This window comes from Zootermopsis nevadensis, unplaced genomic scaffold (genome assembly GCF_977971745.1).
Source record: "Zootermopsis nevadensis isolate Lab colony 2312 unplaced genomic scaffold, Znev_1.0 Znev_ptg000013l, whole genome shotgun sequence".
In the NCBI taxonomy this organism is placed as follows: Eukaryota; Metazoa; Arthropoda; class Insecta; order Blattodea; family Termopsidae; genus Zootermopsis; species Zootermopsis nevadensis.
In genome coordinates, this window is record NW_028259145.1 from 5,592,772 (window position 1) to 5,615,040 (window position 22,269).

The following is a 22,269-nucleotide window of genomic DNA, read 5'->3' on the forward strand; positions in this document are numbered from 1 at the left end:
CAATATTATAATTAATTCTGACAATATCGTTGTTAAATGTTGCATATGATGGAACTAAATAAGCAATAAACCTATGTACTGTTAAATATTCTGAAGGAACAAACTGCATAATTTTCCTTACACTGACAAATACCAATTGGTACCCAGGCCCTTTCCAGATTTTGACTGGTCAGGTCAAGGCTCTGCCTAGACTCAGTTTCCTACATCTCAAACTGATTCCACACATGCAGCTTACTCAGGCAGCAAGGACTTCCAAAACACTGGTAAACTTATACAGACTACACAGTGCTGCAACCCAGAAGACAGCCATCTTCAGACTCACCACTGTGAAAACCTCAAATCCTACATGGTTGACCCAGGTCAGCAGTCTGATCGAAACATAGAAAACTTAACCCTCACTTCAGCCATTCATGTGGTTTTATTCTAAAGTTGCAGATAGACACAAGCATCCCATGTACCATTCTGCTTATGGTTTACATAACTATAGGTATCCATAGTGTATAAAGCCACTGGGCTGGATTATATTTGCATATCAGAAATGCCACAAGACGTTTCAAAAGGGGCTGCAGCCAAGAAAGAAACATTACAAAACTGATGTTGGAACCAAAATTATAAATGTACACAAAACCATCAGAAACCTGAAAAATGGACATAGACAACACAGGTTATTTCTCTTTCAGGGTCTCAAATAAAATATAAGGTATAATCTGTGCAACAAAAATCAAGCACTTGAAATTTTCTAAGCCCCAAACTGGAAGTGACACAGGCATACAGCTGGCTTATAATTCCAGTCATTTGTAATCTTGTATTTGTCTGTATGTCGTTTTTCTGTACCTTACATCAACTACAACGCTACGTCTTTCAAACAAAGACACCAATATGTCTGCTTAGTTTGAAGAAATACATGGATTTATGTCAATGATTTTTCTGAGTCCTCTGATGGCAAAACAGAGGTGAAAGCTGTACTTTGCTTGGTTTCCCACTTTCCTTATAGACCACTTGGTAGAGGGCATTGATGTGAAGATCACATTTGAAAGTTTGAGTTCTGGTGTCCATTTGTATTTCTTTAATGTGTGTTGTATTTGCACAAATATGCCTATTCATAAGAACTTTGCACTTGATATATTATTTAACTTTCAAAGCTTCCATGCAAAACTTGTACCAAGAGTAACTGGAAATGGATATTGAAATATGCATATAATGTTATTCAAAAAAGAATGTCTAATGTTGTTTGTTAAGCAAAATGTAATTGTCAGCATTATCATTCACATTAGCACTGTATTATTTTTGGTGCATTGGTGAAGCTACAAGTTTGAGGGAAGCAGGAATTTCTTTTATTTTTCTATGATTTATTGCTCATCATCATTATAATATAAGGGTTGTGTGTTCAAATCTGACTATAGACAGACAATTTTATTTGCAAAATACATTCGTTGGAGTTCACAGGAACATTAAAAACGACCTCCAGGCCCACTGTCATTTGAAAATGGGCACACAGACACATGGATGGACCCATAAGATATTCTTCGCTCATACCACAGCATGATGAAAACCAAAGGGAGCATGCAAAGCTTATAAAGCAGTATAATAAATTCTTCTTGGGCTACCAGGTGTGTAGGGTGGCTTAATATAGAAAACACCATTTCAAGAACAAATCTTCATCCTCGTCTCTCTGAGGACAAAGATGATTCTCAAAACATTGGTGTTTTCTTCTTTAAGGCACCTCACAAGGTGAGAAGAATTTATTATACTTGGTCGCCATGAAAGCTTCAGATCATACATCACTAAATTTACAAAGTAGTGATGAAAATACTTCTTAGCAATGATTAATCACTCATCTATCCTCAATTGTTTCATTAGCTTCTCAAGGCTTATGTGGAACTGACATAATTCTGAGTCCATCCATGCCAAGATGAATGAGATCTATGGTTGAAACCCAAAGATTCTAGATGTATTATTAAAAATGCCAGGTCTTGAAAACAGGCCTTTTAATTGCTAACATACTAATTCATATTTTTTATGTCATTGGTATACTTTTATGAAACAAAAACAATTCTTAAGTATTTGTTTTTTGCAGATAAAATAATTTATGTATGGTAAGATTTCAACAACCTTTAAATCATAATGACAAGTAAATAAAATAGAAAAATACCCACTTCCCTACTGATTACTTTTTTCTTGTTTTCAAAAACTGGTTACTGGACTGCATGTATTTCGCAGATAAACACAAATTAGAGATTGTTTCATGAATATCAAAATCTGCATATTTCAGTATCCATTTCCACTTTGAAATATTAAGAGTTAAATAATATAACAATTCCACAATTTTAATGAGGCATATTTGTGTGAATACAACACATTAAAAAGATATATTTGGACACTGGGACTTCAACATGCAAATTTGACCTTCACAATAACGCTAGTCCCCTACCCTACTGACTGGTGTATGAGGGAACATGGGCAACCAACTGATATGAACAGCTTTCACCTCCTTTTTGCCATCGGAGGACCTTTCGGTCATAAACATTAATTCATGTTCTTCAATTTAAGCAGACATATTTGTGTGTCTGTTTAATAGACATGTGACATATATTATTGTAATTAATGGAAGGCATACAAGAGCCACACATGGACAAATACAAGGAGATTACAAATGACTGGAATTATGGGGCCAGCTGTGTGCTTACATCACTTCAATTTTGGGACTTAGTAAATTTCAAGCACTTTATTTTTGTTCCACACAATATACAAACAAATATTTAAAAATGTTGTCACTGGGAAAGGTGCGATTTAATGTGCATCATAACGTGTAACAAAATCTTACATCAGGATGGATGGCATTCCAATCTCAATCCCACCAGCGACCCCATAAATATGTATGATCATCACTATTATTACCATGTACCAACAGCAGAAGATTTCATTTACATTTTTCATCTTGCTGAAGAGAAATTTAGACATAAAACAGAAGTAATGTTTCATAAGACAACACAGACTAGAAAGAAAGAACACAGTAAAAACAGCAGTAAAAGTTTGTGGGGACTGGATGACCACTTCTTATAACTTCCAACATACCTTGACCTCCATACAGTGAAATTGCGAGTTCATACTTCTTTAGATAGAGGTTGCATTCTATATCAGGTCATATGACGGCACAGGTATTTAGTGATAAGCTTCTCACTGTGGCAGGCAGCCTAGGTTTGTACCAGGTCAGTCCAATGGGATTTATGGTGGCAGTGGGATGGGACAGGCTTTTCTCCCGAGTTATTTGGTTTTCCTTGTCAGTATCATTCCACCACTGTTCCAAATTCATTTATGTTTTATTTTAGGGATGGACAATGTGCCCATTAGTGGCCACAGTTTCGAGACATAGGCTCACCCCATCATAACATAACAACAGTCTATATTAATAGTTGAACATGTTTGTTTAATGAGTTCATTACACTTCGTTGCCATGAAAACTTTAGATCATACAATATGTTTGTTGTCACATTAAGCTTTTAACTAACATTTTGATCTACTTGACTAATCACACAGTGAAAAAGTCCTTGAGGAGCTGACAGTCACTCAGCTGGTTAAGAGTCCAGATATGAGGATACACTATTTCTTGAATATCTGTTGTGGTTGTCTTCCCATCTACGAGGTCTTCCAAGTGACTTATGTTCAGGTTCGCAAATCAATTTTTGTATGTATTTACCATCTCTTTCATACATGCTCCTTACTTCACCCTATTAATATTTAATGAAGAGTACAATTATGAATCTCTTCATTATATAGCATCCATTTTCTTGTTACATCCTCGCTCTTAGTTCAAAATACTCTCCAACAGAATTCTGCCCTCAATCTATATTCTTAATTTAAGGTGCAAGACCAAGTTTCACGACCAATCAAAATAAGAGGTAAAATTGTAGTTTTGTGTATACTTCCTATATATCTTCTTCACCAAAGAAATTTTATCTTTGCTCTACATTTTGTCTTACAATTGAACCTTATTCAATATATCTGATAATTTGTATTGAGTTCTTAACTGCAACATCTAACCTAGTGTAAATGCAACTGTTTCTCTAATTCCAATAGTTCAAGTTCAGTCTGACAGAATCAAAACAGGAATCTACAGAGCACAGATTTAATGTATTTCTAATTATAACATATGTCTTTGCTGGTGCTTGTTACAGTCCCCTCTTTGTTTGAAGCCACGGCCACAAACTTTGCAAGCGTAGGGGCGTTCTCCAGTGTGTGTGCGCATGTGAGTGCACAGTATATCCTGACGTCTAAATCTATTACCGCACTGGGGGCACTCATATGGCCGATAGTCTGTATGAAACAGGAGATGCTGCCTGAGGCTGTGTCTCGAACGATATGCCTTATCACACTGAGTACACTTGAAAGGTGTTTCCCCCGTGTGTATACGTTCATGGATAATGAGAATCTGTTTGGACTGAAATGCCTCACCACAATATTGACATGAATAGGGCTTCTCTCCAGTATGCACACGTTGATGTGTCTGCAGAGTTGACTTCATAGTGAAACTCTTTCCACAAATCTCACAAATGAAAGGTTTGTCATCTGCATGCAACATCACATGGTTCTTAAGAGTAAACTTGCTTGCTAGCTGTTTTCCACATATCTGGCACATGAATGCTAATGGATCTCTTCCTTGTAGAACTTGCTGTTTAGATGCTTCCTCAATTTCCTCCTGCGTATGAGTTCTACGGTGCATGAGGAGTTCTCCCACACCAAGAAATGGACACTTACATATTTTGCAAGTGTATTTTAATGATCGTTGATGAGTTCTAATATGCACTCTCATGTACTGCTGACGGTTAAACCCTTTTCCACAAACAGGGCATTTATACTGACCAGCATTAACATGGATTAACTTGTGATTTGATAGTTGCCTTCTCATACGAAATCTTCTTCCACACTGTGTACATTCATAAGGACAATTATTTTTGTGCTGCTGCATGTGATCAGCAAGAAAATACCTGCAACACAATACACAAAATACTTAATGGATGAAGGTACATTATGATATATATATATATATACACACACACATATATGCGAGGCTGCATAATAGCACACATCTAATTATGTGCAATGAATCACACACGACAGGCAAATAAAATAATGACTATGACTTGATCACAGCAAGAGAAGGAAAGGCTTCTCTTTGCCATGATATCTACACTGCCGAACTAACTAGCCTTCTGTCCAATGGGTATGGTGGTGGGGGGGTAAAGTGGCCAAACTCTGAAGCTGACAACTTGCCATCAAGTACCGAGGTTAAGAATATGTAGCGCTTTAGTGGTTGGGCAGAGGAACAACTTTACCTCAAATATGCCATATGTGTATATGCATTCTGCATTTCTTAGTCACATGAACAATCATCACCTGACATGCTTAATTTTGGTACATAAGTCCTTTACTTTTTATATGTTTCATATTGCTTATATACAATACCATACATCCAGCCTCCATAATGGTGCAAGGAACAGGCTAAAATATGTACATTTTTAGAACTAAATTTCCTTTGCGTCCTAGGTGAGGATCAAGGTTGTGATGACATACTGATGTAATACACCATCAAGGATATCTGTTCACCACAAATGCAACATGCAATGCCCGTGGACTGAAGCCGCATGTCAGTTGTGAGTATTTAACTGCCTGAGTTATGGCACAGCACCAAAATCTGCTTCATTCTAGAAATACAAAACAGAATCTCCTTCTATCTCACTATTTTGTGGCGAGGGGACGCAAACCCATCTTCCCTCCTTTCCCTGTGGTGCTGAATGCCCATTTTCTCTAGTCTGATCCTCCTCTTAATCTTATACAAAGTACAGACTTCTTATATCATACCTGAACTTCTGAAGATGTCAGTGTTGGTCTTTTGGGATGTAACAATGTGGACTTGTTGGCAGATTCCAATGTTTCAGACGAACATACTAGCGTTCAGGGTTGAAAATGAAATGCTGGTATCTACGTACAAGACCACACAGTGCTACAGTCCAGAAGACCAATATCAATGTTCACTTCCTGATCCCCCCTAAGTCCTCAAGATGGAGGAAGTAGGTTCTTTCAAGATGTTGGCACGCATTGTTAGACTGATTGTGTGAGAAGTTGTTGCAATAAAGGGAGGATGTTATATTTAGCAGTCACAGAAATTGTAATCTAAGAAAAGGATTATTATTGAATTCAAATTTATAACTCTTTGTCTGAATGAGTAGGCTATGACTCAGTTTTACTACGATCTTATATACGAAACATAACTACATCACAGCCCAATGTCAGAAAAGTAGACATGGCAAATTTTACTTCTTACAGGCGGTCTTATTCTTGGAATTGAAACATGAAAATGGACAGAAATTTGTCTAAAGGGTGACCATGTAAGGCTAGAAGTTAAGAGAAAGGTTGGTTTGAGGTATATATGAATCAAAGGAAATGGCCAATTAAAAAAGTATGATGGTGATAAATGTATTTTGTTTGAATATTGTCCATTGTCTAAATAGGAATGTATCGATCATTTTTAGAAGCTGCCTTTATCTCCACATTCGTGTACAATGAGAGGACATCTATTCTGTGAAGCCCGTTCAAAAGAACTAGTCCTCATCATTAGGTAACAAGAAGTCAAATAAATGTTTACCAAAATCCTTTATACCTTATTTAAATATTTGTGCCCTGACAGATGGCTGTCAGTATGTGAAATAATTTCAGAACTGTTCACTGATATCAGATACAGCAGAGAATATCATGCTTATAGACTGGGTAAAATAACATTTCAATTCTTTTGAGAAATGAAATTACTACATAAACTAATTCTTCATTCATCAGGGAAGAAATATTTTAGTTGGTTGGTTAAACAGAACTGTTTTTCCTCAGTATGTTAGCTGATTCCTAATGCGGCCAGGGATGGATAAACCCTTCCTGGTCTTTGCCAACCCTAAGCAAGTGTACAATCCATTTCTTAGGTAGGGGCAACAAAAGAGTGAATTCTGTCACCACTACTGATAGGGTGATGACATAGAATGGTCAGCAGAGGAGATCTACAGTTTAACATGGATTCCAAACTTTGGTGGGGGGCCTGGAACACTTCACTTTCCCGAAGTAAGCGAAAGAATGATCACACAGATCTGATCAGAGGTTGAACCTAGACCCCCTGATAAGAGTACAATCTCTTACCTTACCTTAGTAAATTGGATATTTGTATTTGTACACAATATAAGTATTAGCACAGACATGTGAAAAGGTAATGTCTGTAGATAAACTAACCACCATACCATGAAAAAGATATGATTCTAGATGGGCCCCAAAACCAGTCTGGATCTGATCACAATAATAAAAATTCCTTACCAACAGCAATGAAACACCAATCACAACACTGAATGAACTATTCTTACAACTACTGAAGTAAAACTGTCCACTTAAAATTCTTCATTGTCAGGACTTCTTCCATCGCCAGTTCTTTAAAACCACGACGAGTAGGTACCTCTCACCTGAAGATGGAGACAGAACCAGCCTCTGAAACATCGTGGTTTTAAAGAACAGACGATGGAAAAAGTCCTGACAATGAATAATTGTAAGTGTAAACTACCTCGTCAAAACCCTTTAGAACTGAATAAAGCTGTCCAGATACAAGCCACGGAGGCACTTGCGGGTACGGGAGGTACAGCTCCTACTCATTCTTCACCTTGACATTAGATGGGGTTAAGAGGTCAGTGGACACAACTGACCCCTACGGAAAGGACCCCTAGTAAGTACTGGATAGCTGGGTGAACCCCTGAGCTGGCTAGAAGAAAAATCCTTCATTCATACACAAGTGAGAAAGAAGTAAAATTTAGAAGACACGGGCTTACAATGAAAACAACAGACTATTTTGGCCTTACTGTAAACTCATTTGATGATAAACAGAGAGCGGAGGAGATTCTGCAATTCTTATTCTGGTTTTTCTCTGAAGGCTCACAAATACTTAACAAAACAATATAGCATACTCCATCACATACTTAAAACACATAATTCTTCCAATATTCCATAAAAAGAATCAGGTGATTCACGCAGGTATGGTGTGTTGTGGAAAATATCATAAATAAAATAATCTGTGGCGTAACAGCTCCAGAGAGCCAAAGCCGACTAGCTTGACTGCTGGCCTCACGTTCACATGCCTAAGCAGAGGTGAACGATCATCCAACCAGATATAGGGTGACGTGTGGTCAGCACGATGAACCCCCAGCCATTGCTAGTTTTCGTGACCGGATTACGCTACCCATTGTAGCTCCCCAATTTCCTCACGATGCTGGGTTGGCACCGGTCCCATACACTGGTTGAAAATCTCATGAGAAATTTCTTTCCCCGAGACACGAACCAGTGTGCAATCCGTATCACCGGAGGCAAAATAAGAAAATACATCAATTGTGTGTGAAAGTTCTATTTTTTACAGCTGCAAGTATAAAGGTGAATGTCTCTGGGATGTTACACCACATAGTCTGCGACTATGCGGTACAACATACCAGAAGACAATCATCTTAAAACCAATTTTATTTCAATAGAATTATTAAAAAAAATACAAATAATAAATGCAAGTGCACTTGACCTGTCTATGAAACCAAAACGTTTTCTCCAAAAATCTATGCAGGTCAAGTATGAAGTCAACTGGTAATAAAAAACAGCTTATTATTTTCATTTAAACTTTTCTTGTATTAGTGACTGAATTTACATCATCCCATCATGCTTCTTTGCAGTGACAATATATCGAATGTCGTATCTTCATGGCTGTAAGGCTGCACCACAAATTACATAATGTGGCAAAGACAGAATGATCTTCACTGAACCATATCAAATACAGGTAGCCCTCGATTTACGCCGGGGATGCGTTCCTGGACGAACCGGCATAAATTGAAACTCTTTTATAATGTAAATCAATGGGAAGTCAATGACATGCATTCCCAGCACCCAAACATTGACGAATAATATAATGGCATTACATTTAAAACTCTGAAATAACGTAAATAAAATAAAGGGAATTTAAAAAATATATTTTATACACTTACAATCGGCAATTCGTTGGTCCCCGCGATTCTTTCATGTGATTGATATGTACAGTCATCTCTGCTGTTATGCGATAGTTGCATTCATGTAAGAAGCCAACCTATAGAAAATCGCGTAGTAAAAATAACCCCGGTACCTCCGCAGAGATTAAATTAGTCCTTTGAAAGTTAAAAGCGCCAGGAATGAAACTGCGTGAGAGCAAACTTGCATATGCAAAAGTCTGCATTTCACAAACAGCTTTTACCGATTCATCGATCTCATTGGAGCAAATTCGCGTTAACAAAACATACGTAATTGCAGAGATGACTGTATTTATAATTTTTATTCAAAATCAGCGATGTAAGAATTACGATTTAGTATAAGAATCGGTACGAGATACATTGTAAAACGTTATAAATAATAGTAAAATATATTTTTTTCACTTTTTGACGTGGTGGTTTCAAAATCGGCATTATTCTGAATCGGCGCAAATCGAGGGCTACAATGCCTTGGTTCCATACCTGCTACTGTGCCTTGCGAAGTTCTGTGATGAAATTTTTGCTGGTGACATTTCACACATATGAACAGAATATGTGAAATGCAGATATATATATTTCAGAATGGAGAATGAGGGTTATGAGGTAAGAGTAAATCCATGACCACTGTTCTCGATAAAATGATAATGGGTGCACATACCTGCTTCGAAACGTCTTTGCACATATTATGCAAGAATGTTGGAGCACATTACCAGGATAAACATGAGACAGTTTGTGCAATCGCAGACTTGTGAAGTTCTTCATGCTCTTCCCACATACATCACAGAGGAATGCAGCTTCACTGTGGCTAGAACAATGATTATCATAACTTGCTCTTGACCCAAATTTTCTTCCACATATGTCACAATGAAATAAGCTTTTGGCTTTTTCATGAATAAATAAATGGTCTCTAAGAGAACGCCATAAATGGAAGTACATTCCACAATGCTCACAAATAAAATACTTTGCATCAGAGTGATGTATATAGATATGGTGATCAAGACTTTTCTGTGACTGGAACTGCTTATCACAACAGAAACAGGAGAACTTAACTTGAGGATGAACTCGACAATGTTCTCTATACTTCTTCTGTGAAGTGGAAACATGGTTACAATGACTACATTTCCAAGTTTTATATTTCTTTACTTTTTTCTCTACCCTAAATTTTGACTTCACTGATTTATAATCTTCCAGTTTCTTTTGAGCTTTCTTTCTCATGTTTTCAGATGTACTTGCTCCAACTTCGGTACGATTGCCATTCTTTCCAATAATTTTATTAATGGTTTCACAAATTTTTGGTTTATAATTCTCAGTTTCTAGGCTTTTTAGTACTGGCAATACACCATCAGGTTTATTGTCTAATGGATGTGGATTGCATGCCCCCAATTCCTCTCTTTTGTCCATGTTTCCAGCACCATAACCAGTAAGTTTGCTATTATTTGATACAGATGGCTGAGTTTCTTCCAAACAAACAGAAGGTTGTAACTCGAGGTTGTGATCAGCATGAAAGTCCCTTCTGACAATTACGTTATGCTTCGATTCTTCCAAATGACATTCCTGATGCTCATCAAATAATTCCTTGGAGTAACATACAGCACCGCACTGTTCACAATGGAATATTTTATTACGATGAGAAGTTATCTGATGTGAAATGATATCATCTTTACTGGCAGCAGTTGTCCCGCAATACACACAATGCAAAGATTGCTCCATCTGTGTACAGCAATGGTCTGCACGTGTATTTGCAGGTTTCTGCTGTTCCACTGCCTCAGATGTTGCATCTCCTGTGGAAAGTGCAGGGTGTTCTGGTCTAGATGATTCTGAACTAGCTGACTGTTCGTGTTTGAGTGTTTGTTGTGAAATAAATTGTTTCCTGAAAAACAATGATATGGATAATTTTTTCATTTTCTACAATACACAGTGTTCTATAGAAATTTGGAATTCCATAACTGCACAAAGATATATTCTTCTTTAGAAGTTAATTAGTCACTCTGCTAGTCAAGAAATTTCCTACCTTTCATTATGATGCCTGAATGTTCATTACCTACCATGTTCACATCAGCTAGCCACTGAACCCCATCCTGAGCCATATGAATTCAATCCAAACCCTCACACCTAATGTCCTCTACATCCATCCTAGATCACTAGGTTAAAACCAAATATTTATTAATACATCTGAAAATTGTTTCAGACCTCGGAAAATCATATACAGTCAACAAACATCAGGAAAAGTAATTAAACAGTTTACCAACCACTACTGTCCAAAATTGTTTTGTTGTTGTTTCCTGGCTCTACAACCCAGTTGTGGGTTTTTGCCGCCTCCTTTTTGGATGTTTGTTGGTATTGAAGTGTGCATTTATGAGCAGTGAGTGACCAGCCCACTGCCTCTGCACAATTTCTACTCAATCCTGATTTTGACTGCCAGAGCCATCTAGCAGTTAATCAGGAGACTTCGGTGAGAAATAGCTGCTGAATTTTGCTTACGAAACATCTCGTATCGTGCTCGTAAGGTTCTTTTACATTCCGTAAATCTACGACATCAGACTGCCGGCTTTACTTCCCCTCCGAAGGAAGTTGTGCTACGGATTTTATCACCATTAAAAATCCATCAACCTCGGCCGGGCTTGAACCTGCGAACCTTGGGTCCAGTGGCGAGTACGCTAACCACTAGTCCACCAAGGGCGACAAAACTGTTATGAGTCCGCTATAAAAAGAGTATTATTTGTCTAAAACCAGCACAGCTGCTTGTTTGTCTGTTATGCCGAGCTAGATTTTATCCAGCAGAAACAAAGCATATGATGTGACTTTCAGCTTTTCATGTATCACTATGATGGAAACAGAGAAAATGTAACAGACTTCTCAGTTAAACAGTAACATCAATATAGACTAAAATCCCAATGTTTTAAGAGTCTTTCTGTCTCAAACATCAGATTTTGATGTGACAAGAAACACTGTACAAACTAGCCTACAAAGGCCCAGTCTCTACTAGTCAAGACTGGACAATGTTAGACTAAGATATTTAACTATAGACCTACCTAGTTATCTGGCCATACCATAGCTCAGGCAGTTGGTAGACAATGGCTTCTCACCAGCGGAACTCAAGGTTCAGTCTTGGGTGACTTCAAGTGAGATTCACGGTGGATAAAGTGGCACTGGAGCAGGTTTCACTCAGAGTTATTAGGTTTTCCTGTGCTAATCATCGTTCCACCACCATTCCACACTTACCTAGTCTTCACCAAGCAGCATGTAACATACCCTCAGTCCTAAGTTTCGGGCTGCATCTAGATCAGACCTGCTTTAATCTGTTCATGATCACTGCTCTGTTATGAAATCCCAAAACTCAATACTGAATTTAAAATTTTCATCTCCCTCTCTTCATCAGTCGCAAACTTCCAACAAAACTTGGACAGTCAAGACTCATGCTCCTCTGTCTCCAATGCTGAACGTGACAGCTAGTTACCGTATTCAAGTCACATTTCAGATCGGCTACAGCATATTCCACTTCCCATTTTAAAAACCATTTGAAGTTACAGCTAACAGCGACCAAGTCCTTGCAATGGTCAGACAAAAAACTGTTACTCACTTGTTAGACGCAAGATCTGTCTTCCTTGCATTCATCATAACATCTAAAGCCTTCCTCAACTTTGCATCTTTCACTTTCATAACAACTATTTTGTATACTGGTTTCTTTGTTTTCTGGAAAATACAGGAAAAATATACTTTTAATCCCACAAAGCTGACAATCATTCAGTTACTCAAAGAATGTGATCAACTTTGATGGAACCAAAAGGTTTAGTGCCATGTTTATAAGAGCCCACATGAATCCAGTCATGCCACATTTTTTAAAGACCCATTTTTATACATTCTTTGTGCATTCATCACTACAGCACTAGTCATATGCATCTGTATGTCCGCATCAATGAACTCAAAGATGCACTGGACAGATATGGATGGGCTTATAAGGTGATTTTTATTATGGTAGAAAATAGAGAACACCAAAAATTATCAGCTTCTTCTTCATGATTTAAACAGCTTCTTTTTCAGGAAATAAAAATGGGTTAATGAACTGAGAGAAAATTAATAACTGGAATTTTGAGGTGAAGGAAGAATTAATAGATATGTGAAGTCTCTTTAAGTTTAAAAGAAATTGTTAAATTGCAACGTACACATACCATTCTTAACTTTTTTACAGGCCCACCACTTCTTTGTTTCACAGAAATTGCTGCAGAATCCACATCGTTTAGAGAATCATGTATTTGTTGATTGAATGAGCCTTCTTGTACTTCAGTATTCTGTAGCTGATAAGAAGGATGATCAAAGTCACCAGTTTCATGTTCTATTACATTCACACCTTCTTCGTCTACTTCCGTATTCCATTCAGTTACAGTGGATGCAATTTTTGTGTACTTTGCATGATGAAGCTTATCAATAGCTTCACATTCAATGCCACTCACACTTCTTACATCTACTTGAGTATTATGTTCAGCTGCAGATAATGGAATATTATTATCTTCTGCACAATCAGGTTTACGGTCTTCTGATTTCATTGACTCTAGCATACAATCTGAAAATACCTGATCTGCAGAATCTTCAAAAATGTTTGCATTAACTTCTTCTTTTATTATTCCTGTAGAAGGTTCCTTAGCCATTCCTAACTGATACTCAACAATATGGTCATCACTGTAAAATATCTGTAATTGATGGAAAAAGAACTATATAATAAATGCAGTAACTCACACACACAAGAGATAAAAGGCTATCAGAGCTACAATATTATATTGATTCATACACCAGAACATATACAGGATCTTAGGGTTGGATTATACTGTGACAAAATCCAAACATATGTTTACTTACACTGTGATCCACTTTCAAGCCAAGAATTGTTCTCAACTTTGCATCTGCATCCAAGCATCCATTAACAAATTCATGGCATAATTCAAGTTTATAAATACAAGATGTGCACAGAGTCACTGGCAGCAAATCTTCTGGAGTCACCTGAAGTGAATACACAGAAAAAAATTAAGACGCTTTACACGGACATGTGAAAGGAACATCATTATCCAACGTTAAGCCTTTGCATATCTACAGAGTGGGTCATTTACTAGTCACTTTATTGCATTCCAGCAACGGGGAGATGTATCGGTGAAGGGGAAAGTCTAGACCACACTTAGGTGTCTTTCATTGAAAAATAGTGTTCATATAGTGAAATAATCATGTAGATCATGGTAGTATGGCTACGAGTAGTAGTGATAATGATGACCAACATATTAACAGTACTGCAAAATGATTCACTGCCATTTATAGCCATGCAAAAGTTTGTTGCTACATAGCATAAAACAATTTCAATTATGGATGAGGTTAATACAGTAAAAATGAATAGTGATAAAAATATTCCATCTCCACAAGAATTCTATTTATAATCATCTGTACTACATCAACAAATGAAAATGAAAACAAAATCATTTTATCACTAGTCCTGCTTTAACAGCAGTACAAAGTGTGACACTATAATAGGATTTGATTGTATATTATTGTACATAATGCAAGTACTGAATAGTTTATAAGTATAAACATAAAATCAAGGCCCTCTACTTGAAACTAGGCTGTCCTCTAAAAAAAAAGTTACTGATAAACAAATGAGTAGAGATGAGCACACAGACTATACTTCAGATAGAAGTTTTTTAATGACAGCAATAAAGAAAACCATGACAACAGGACTGCGATGTACTACAGCCCCCTTCCCCCTTTGAATTTGTAAATGAGTCATTCAAAAGACCAAGAAGCAAAGAACACACAGAAACTGCATACTCTGTATAGAGCAGACTGCACCTTTCTAATATTGTGTTTAATTATCTAAAAGATCACAATACTTATGAAAGGTGCAATAGACATAATATGCATTTATTTTTCTCTACAACTTTATTTTCAAACAATTTATTGAACCAGTATAATATTGGGCATCTTACACTTCAGATTCCCATAGAAACACATGTACTGTCCACAGACCACGAGAAAAGCCCGGGGGGGGGGGGGGAAGTCGTTTCTGGGGCGGTGCAGGGGGAATGTTTACTATCAAGTGGACTAGAGGGCTGCTATTGGTGGGAAGTGTGATACGTCACTACTACACACAGACTGAGACATCAAGCAGTTAAGAGTAGCATGTAGTGAGTGCACTTCTAATGTGTTCTGTGGGTGTTGTGATATTATTTTTTTATTATTTATTATTGATTGCAAATGGGTTTTTACCCAGTGGCAGTGGTCCTACAATAAGATACAAAACAATAAGACACAACAGAACAATGAGACACAACAAAACAATGAGACAGAACAAAGCAATAAGACATAAAAAAACATAAGACAAAAACAATAAGACACAGCAGAACAATGAGATACAACAAAACAATGGGACACAACAAAAACAATAAGACACAACAAAACAACACACCACACTCAAAATAAAACAACTCATAATATTACAAAACCATATAACCTAAAGTACATAACTTAAAAATAAATACCAACTAGACATAAGACAGTAACAGTAATGAATTACATACGTCATGAACTGATGCACTCACATTTCATCAGGACCTTCTCTTCACTTCACTACACTTATGAAACCTTCCCATCCTCACCCCATGTTACCCCCCTTCACTGCACCCACCCATGTATTCCCTTTACTTCACCTCATTTATCACTTTTCTAACCTTCTTCCTAAAAGTACTTTGTTTACAGGAGAGAGTCCCTAAAGCATCTGCAGGTAGCTGGTTCCAGAGTTGGATGGTCCTATTTACAAAGGAATATTTTCCGATATCTGTCCTTTGCTTTCTGCTCCTAATTTTCTGAATATGATCGACCCTGCTCAGATTGCCTTTGCAATCTGTCACCTATAGCCTCCCATGCCTGTTCTCCCGTGAACGCTTTGAAGAGAGCACATATACGTGCTATCTTTCTACGCTGTGCCAGGGTTTCCCAGTTCAAATAGCTCCTATGATATGCAAATTTACATGCTTTCTTTTGGACCCGTTCTAACTCATTCATCTGTCCCTTTCTGTAAGGATCCCAGCACGCCACCCCATATTCCAGAATCGAACGCACTAGTGACGTGTAGGGTGGACTTTTAGTGTTACTATTCCCCTTTTTGAGAACACGCAATGTAAAATTATTCTAGATTAAATCACTGTGCCTCTGTGAGGTAATCTTAAAGCTGTACCCATTAGAACACATGAAAGCCTGTCGTCTGTTGTTCGTTCAGTGGTTGTGGAATGCATGCTTTTAGGATGGGTCATCACTCACCACGAAATCTTGTGCTTGCGCGTATATCGAATTCCTAGCAGCGCTTTTCTCCTGGTCTGTGGACTGTACGTCTTCACATAAAGTACCCATTATTATCATCTGATTTTAACTGAAACTGTATGTGTTTACAAATTCTAGTAAAGCTCCCCAATATCAAATTGATTCCCATAAAATTCTATTTGTTAGGTGATTATTATGTTAGTGAATTTCTTGACTCTCCTAGGATTATTCAACCTCCAACTATGAAGCCCAGTGCCAAAGGTTATGGAGTAACTGCCAAGATATTTCATAAAAATTTGCAAACACTTTAAAAGACACGATACAGAAGAATACAGCACATTTTTACATAAAATTATTAAGTGTTGATTTGGTCTTGTGTAGTAACCTAAAATGCGATGGTAAAATGGAGGTATTCCATACTGACATGGTTTGATTATAAGCGCATGTTATCCACTTTCCCCCCTTTTTTTAGAATGTCCCAAGACTTTTGGGTTACTGTATGATACCTATTATATATATATAAAAACAACAACAACAACAACAACTTTCATGTCTGAAAATCCTGTTATAAAAATATACTACAGTACCTACTTAAAAGAAATTGAAATATCTGTGAGAAATGTTCAGTTCTGTAATCAATATCATAAATGTGGTCAGTTCATTGTGAGACCTTAATAAACTGAAATAAAAATTAATAAAGTTTTGGGACACTGCTGAATCAGTTTTGTATGGTAACTGAAGAATAAAATAGGAAATGAAATAACAAGTAATTTATTTAAGTAAAGAAATACATTTTTAGTAAATAAAAATAAATTACTCAAAGCAGAAATGTTTGCAAATATGTTATGTGGTTGTACTACCTGTAAACATGCAAGTCAGTTATAGTAAGACAAAATCAGTGTAAATCTTTACCATAATGGGTAGATGAATGTGAATTTTTTCAAGCAGTTGCAATTCTGCATTCTCCTTCCCAAACAATGGGACCAACTCCTCGCTTGCACACGCGCACACACGACACAGCAGATCAGTGCACATCTTTGTTTGTTCCTCCACATCAGAATGCTCATCCAACGAACCTGCAACTTCTGTAAAAACAAATGCTCAACACCGAAAGGACACTTCCAGTTTCAGCAATGTGATTATCCTGAATGTGATTTATCTGTTTTAGAAATTGTGGATTCCTAAACATAGAGAGCACACAAGTACTTATTTGTTCACTTCACTTAGATCTGATATAAGTATGAAAAGTCGTTGACCTTGTTTCCTACCTTCATCCCACTGTGACAGAACCATATTCTCTTTTCTCATACTGGATACAAACACCAGTTCTTCTTCTTCTGGGTTTAATGAACACTGCTGTGATTTCTACAAACAAAATACCAGCATGAGATTTGAAATCTCTGACCACAAATACACATAAAGTCTCAACATTTATGGCACTTTTAGTTTTCTTTTCATATTGAATGTCTATAACAGAGTTAAATTATGTTAAGTATGTTTAAACTAAGTTTACTATCAATATCAGTATTATAATAGGTAAAGTTGTTCTTCTGGGTTGTAATGCCACGTGAAGATGTAGGGGTATAAAATAAGGAAAGAATGCATTTGAAAAATGTTTGCTGCACTGGAATTCTCCATATCTTTCATCTTCCCTATCTCGAGCTGAACTCGTGTCAGGAAATTCATAACTCAGAACATAAGTAAAGTAAAGTAAAGTTTGTCCCACTATACGCCATGTAGGCGCTTGGGGGGAGTGGAGGTATAGCTCCTCTCTTCCTTGACCTCGGCACTAGATGGGGGTGAGTGGTCAGCGTCACGCCCCGGCCGGCTTTACCCCCGGGAAAGGACCCCCGTACCCATTGTAGAGGAGGCTGGGTGGGCCCCAGAGTCGGTCTGGACGCAGAGGCTAGAGGAAAAATCCTCTGCCCCCATCGGGGATCGAACCCCGGTCGTCCAGCCCGTAGCTAACTCAGAACATATCTTATGATTATTATCCATTGCCACTGAATTGTATTAGGACATCTATAAAAATTTATAAAATTCACTACATATTGGAGACTGACTCTCCTTCTGTCTTCAGATATAAACCTACTTAGTAAGTCACCTCAGACAAAATTAATCTTCATCAGTAGGCACAGATAAATGTAATATTTCAGACATATACAGAGGAACAGCAGTTCCTCACCGGATGAAAGCTTTAGTCTATGCACACTTCAAAGACTAAGAAACCTCCAAAAGGAGGTGGCCAAGATCCACACTGGGTTGTAGAGCTACAGGAAGAAGAAACAGCTACTTGGTACTGGCCACCTACAGATCAACAGATAGTTTTCATCTGGTTTAAAAAAGCGTACGAGTCCTACAACTTTGAACTTGGATGGTATTTAATTTTGGCATGGAGGATGTTACTTTTCAATCAAGAACAGTAAGGCCCATCACTTTCGGTCAAAGTGACAAATGAGACATAATTTCATGATAGTCGGTTCGATACTGAGCTTGGAAACTAAACCATTCACAAAAAGTTTCTGATGTTTGTAGAATTTATTTTAATAAAATACGAAAGGCAAAAGTAGCAATCTATTTCTATAAAATGCATTACATTCACTCCACCATGTACTGCTTGTTCGGAACAACATGATACCCGGGATGCACAAGATGGACAACCAAGTAAGTGGAGTCACACCACTCTGACTTCTGTGCATCACAAGGTGAAGCCTAACAGACTGAATCATGTTGCCTAGAATAAGCACATTCTTAAAATAAAAGTTGTGAGTGACAGAATTTGCTTTCAATTTAATTTCATTAACACCAAACAGGATGTACAAGAATATGATTATTGAAGCTTCATGTTCCAAACAAAGTTTTATATAAGATGACGTTTTCATAGTGGAATGAGTTCAGATTTTTGTCTTCTGGGTTCATACCAACATTAGAGAGGAGCATGTTGCCTCCTTAACATAAGTATCCTCCTATTACATGATGTAACAACCCAGCACATAATCTGAAAAGAATGAACTTAACCACTTCTCACATACAAACTTTTTTTATAGTTTTAAATACAGTTACACATGGTGACCCACATCAGAACATAATTACATTTGTTTACAGCCATTTTTGAGAAGAAATTAAACATTCCAGTTTGCTGTCTGCCAAGATAGGGCTCCTACCCAATTTGCTACCACTGTGTAAGATTATCAAGGGGGAAAATTATTTCCCAGTTGCTACAATACAGCTAAAACTAAAAACGCTTACATTACACAAATATTTAAAGTTTCAAAGTGGATTAATACTTGTTCTACAAATGATTAAAGGTAGTACCTTGAAGTCTGTTTACTGTACATTTATTACATATGTTTAGCTGTTAACCTAATAAGCCACTGACAGCTACACTTCAACAGTATAAAACGGTACAAATAGGTCTGAAGTGCGGCAGTTGAAATGACAAACACATGGGGTTCAGTTACGATACTTTGAAACAAATTATACTTCATTAATAAACTTATCATTGCGAAGATGTAATACATGTGTCCACAGTTTTCTTTAAACTCACCTTTTCAGGACAAAAAAACAAAGTAGGTATTGCATTTTTCTTTAACTGTCTCCTATTAACATATCCCGGCAAAAAGCAGCTTTCTTCAAAATGATCTGAACAAAGTAAATGATGCGGTAAGGGCTGGAAGTCTGGTTGACAAATTGCATGAACCCACTTTTTGCAAAGATTTGGCTTACTCAAAGGAAACCTGTGAATGAAATTATTACAGAATGTAGATCATCATACACAATATTTTTAGTATGTTAACTTTTACATTATTATGTGTTCTTTGCATGAAATTAATATATACAAGGCTGGTCATGTATGTCTGTCTGCCTGCATTATTCAACTTCAGAAATGCTGGATGGATTTGGAAGAAATTTGAAATGGAGATTGTGCTTTTGAGCACTGCCCTATAATTGCACTTTCCAATTTTCTACCAGTAATAACAAAATGGCAGAGGAAGAACCTTATGAAGTGTGATTGGCATTAGTGCCACTTGCAATAGAGTCACACAGCTATGCAAAGTATGAACAGGCCTGTCTTATGGGATGGTGCACCATATAGTTTGGTCATCACCCAGATGAAGAGTCAGTATGTGCCTCTAAAATTTGTCACTTACTACTAGATTACACAGTGCAACATCCCACAACACACATTCAAATTAAACCAAATGCTAAAACCTCAATTTAAAGTAACCAACTACCACAAATGAGCAAGAAATAATGTAGTGTGCCAAGAGGCAGGGTAAATGTTACGTTGCACATCCTATTCCTTACCTCTCTTATAATAACAGTACTAAGCATTAAGAATACGAATTTTTGCCTCACAGGAAATTGTGACTGTACTAATATGATAGAAGTGTTACAGTAAGAATACATAACAGATTCCATATCAATAACTGCAAGTCTTTTTACAACCATTTCTGTATCTTCATATCCCATTCCTTTTCTGTGAGGCTTGAAGAGACGACACAGGATATGAGGTAAATTAAAAGTATGACTAGGTTATCGGAAAAAGCAGTCGATATCCACTAATTGTTTTATCTTGGGGTCATACCCTTCTGTGACTTCATATTCTTCCGAAAAAGAAAGTTTGATATAAGGATTCACAATAGACTGCAAATATTTAATATTGTTTAAAATAACAAGGTTCTTTTCTGAAATGGAGCTCTGTTCCTCAGAATATGCCTGATACATGTATGGTATATTACATGACATGTTCTACATCCTTTGGTTGAGTCCTAAGAAGGATCTATGGCATGTATATAAACTCTACTCTACTCTACAGTTAGCAACCGGTGATTTTTCCCACATCCCTAAGTGAACATAACCACAATGAGTAAAAGTCACACTTCCACACTATTCCTAGATTATATTCACGGATGATACAGGAACATGTTTCACCTAGCTGCACTACAAACTAAATTATTACCAACCATGCGAGGCCGAGTCTTGTAGCTTTATTACCTACATTGTCATACCTGTGAAATGTTACGTTTTTACTTTTATTATTTCTTGAATTTGTGCAATTACTTGCTGAACAAGACGCTACCATTCTACAGAATTATAAGAGCCATTCCCTGCAAATGGCGGAAGCCGTTGCCAAGCACAGATTAATAAATTAACAGTTTTTAGACGTGGCCACTGATTACCGCACGAACTGAGGAAAGAGTAGTGGGAATTGAAATTCTGTAGGTTGTCCCAAGCAAGATCACAGGCAATCAAAACAACTCATTTCAAGATTTCAAAACAAGATTTCTGTCTTCTGAGTTATTGCGCTGTGTAGTCTGGTCGATGTTTACCAACGTTTCTGAGGTCATACTTCCTCCTTCATCAGGGCGATGAATGTGACGGAGGCAGTATGACCTCAGAAACGTTGGTAAACATAGATCAGACTACACAGTGCAACAACCCAGAAATATTCATACTCACCACTATGAAAACCTCAAATCTTACATTAAACAACTCATCTTCTCTCACTCCTTTTGAAACACTTGGTAGAAGAAATGTTATCGTCTGTTCTGCCATCATTCATGTACTTTATTACTGAAATTCCATCTACCTACCACATTAAATGTAATGTAACGAATAGAGTTAGGTTTCAAAACAATAATGTGACGAAACATACTAATTGCTGTCATGGAAAGGTTCTACGCTGCCCATATATCCATTACTTTTACCCATCTCCATCTCTCCGGAGTAGCCTCTTGGATTGCTTCTTCTACCAATCTTGTCTTCGAGAGTGAATCTCTAATTATTAAGCGCAACATCTCCTTTGATCCTACTCTACACAAGCTCGATAGGGTTTAGAGAACTGATATGGAGGAAATCTTTAATATACAGCTTCTGGAAGAAGTGGCATCTTTTTGTCAATTTTTTACTT

General features: G+C 37.2%; 1 protein-coding gene and 1 long non-coding RNA gene across 7 annotated transcripts; one reads left to right on the forward strand and one right to left on the reverse strand.

Annotated features, from left to right (window-relative positions):
- Positions 1-215: 215 nt before the first annotated feature.
- On the forward strand, positions 216-6,736 carry LOC147873855 (uncharacterized). Its single transcript, XR_015535165.1, has 3 exons — positions 216-263; positions 5,545-5,651; positions 6,531-6,736. It is a non-coding gene; the product is annotated as an uncharacterized LOC147873855 (long non-coding RNA).
- LOC110834420 (uncharacterized) lies at positions 3,407-21,513 on the reverse strand. 6 transcript variants are annotated; one of them, XM_022073551.2, is made up of 9 exons: positions 21,368-21,513; positions 19,903-20,092; positions 17,624-17,720; positions 17,268-17,440; positions 13,914-14,054; positions 13,229-13,747; positions 12,640-12,752; positions 9,718-10,929; positions 3,407-4,985 (listed from the first exon to the last, which is right to left on the reverse strand). In XM_022073551.2, exons 1-9 carry the CDS (start codon positions 21,439-21,441, stop codon positions 4,142-4,144), a joined length of 3,363 nt encoding a protein of 1,120 aa, XP_021929243.2. In that variant the 5' UTR covers positions 21,442-21,513; the 3' UTR covers positions 3,407-4,141. The 6 variants fall into 6 exon arrangements, with proteins under 6 accessions (XP_021929243.2, XP_021929241.2, XP_021929244.2 ...); XM_022073549.2 differs by having other exon boundaries at positions 21,323-21,513; XM_022073552.2 differs by having other exon boundaries at positions 21,358-21,492.
- Positions 21,514-22,269: the final 756 nt, after the last annotated feature.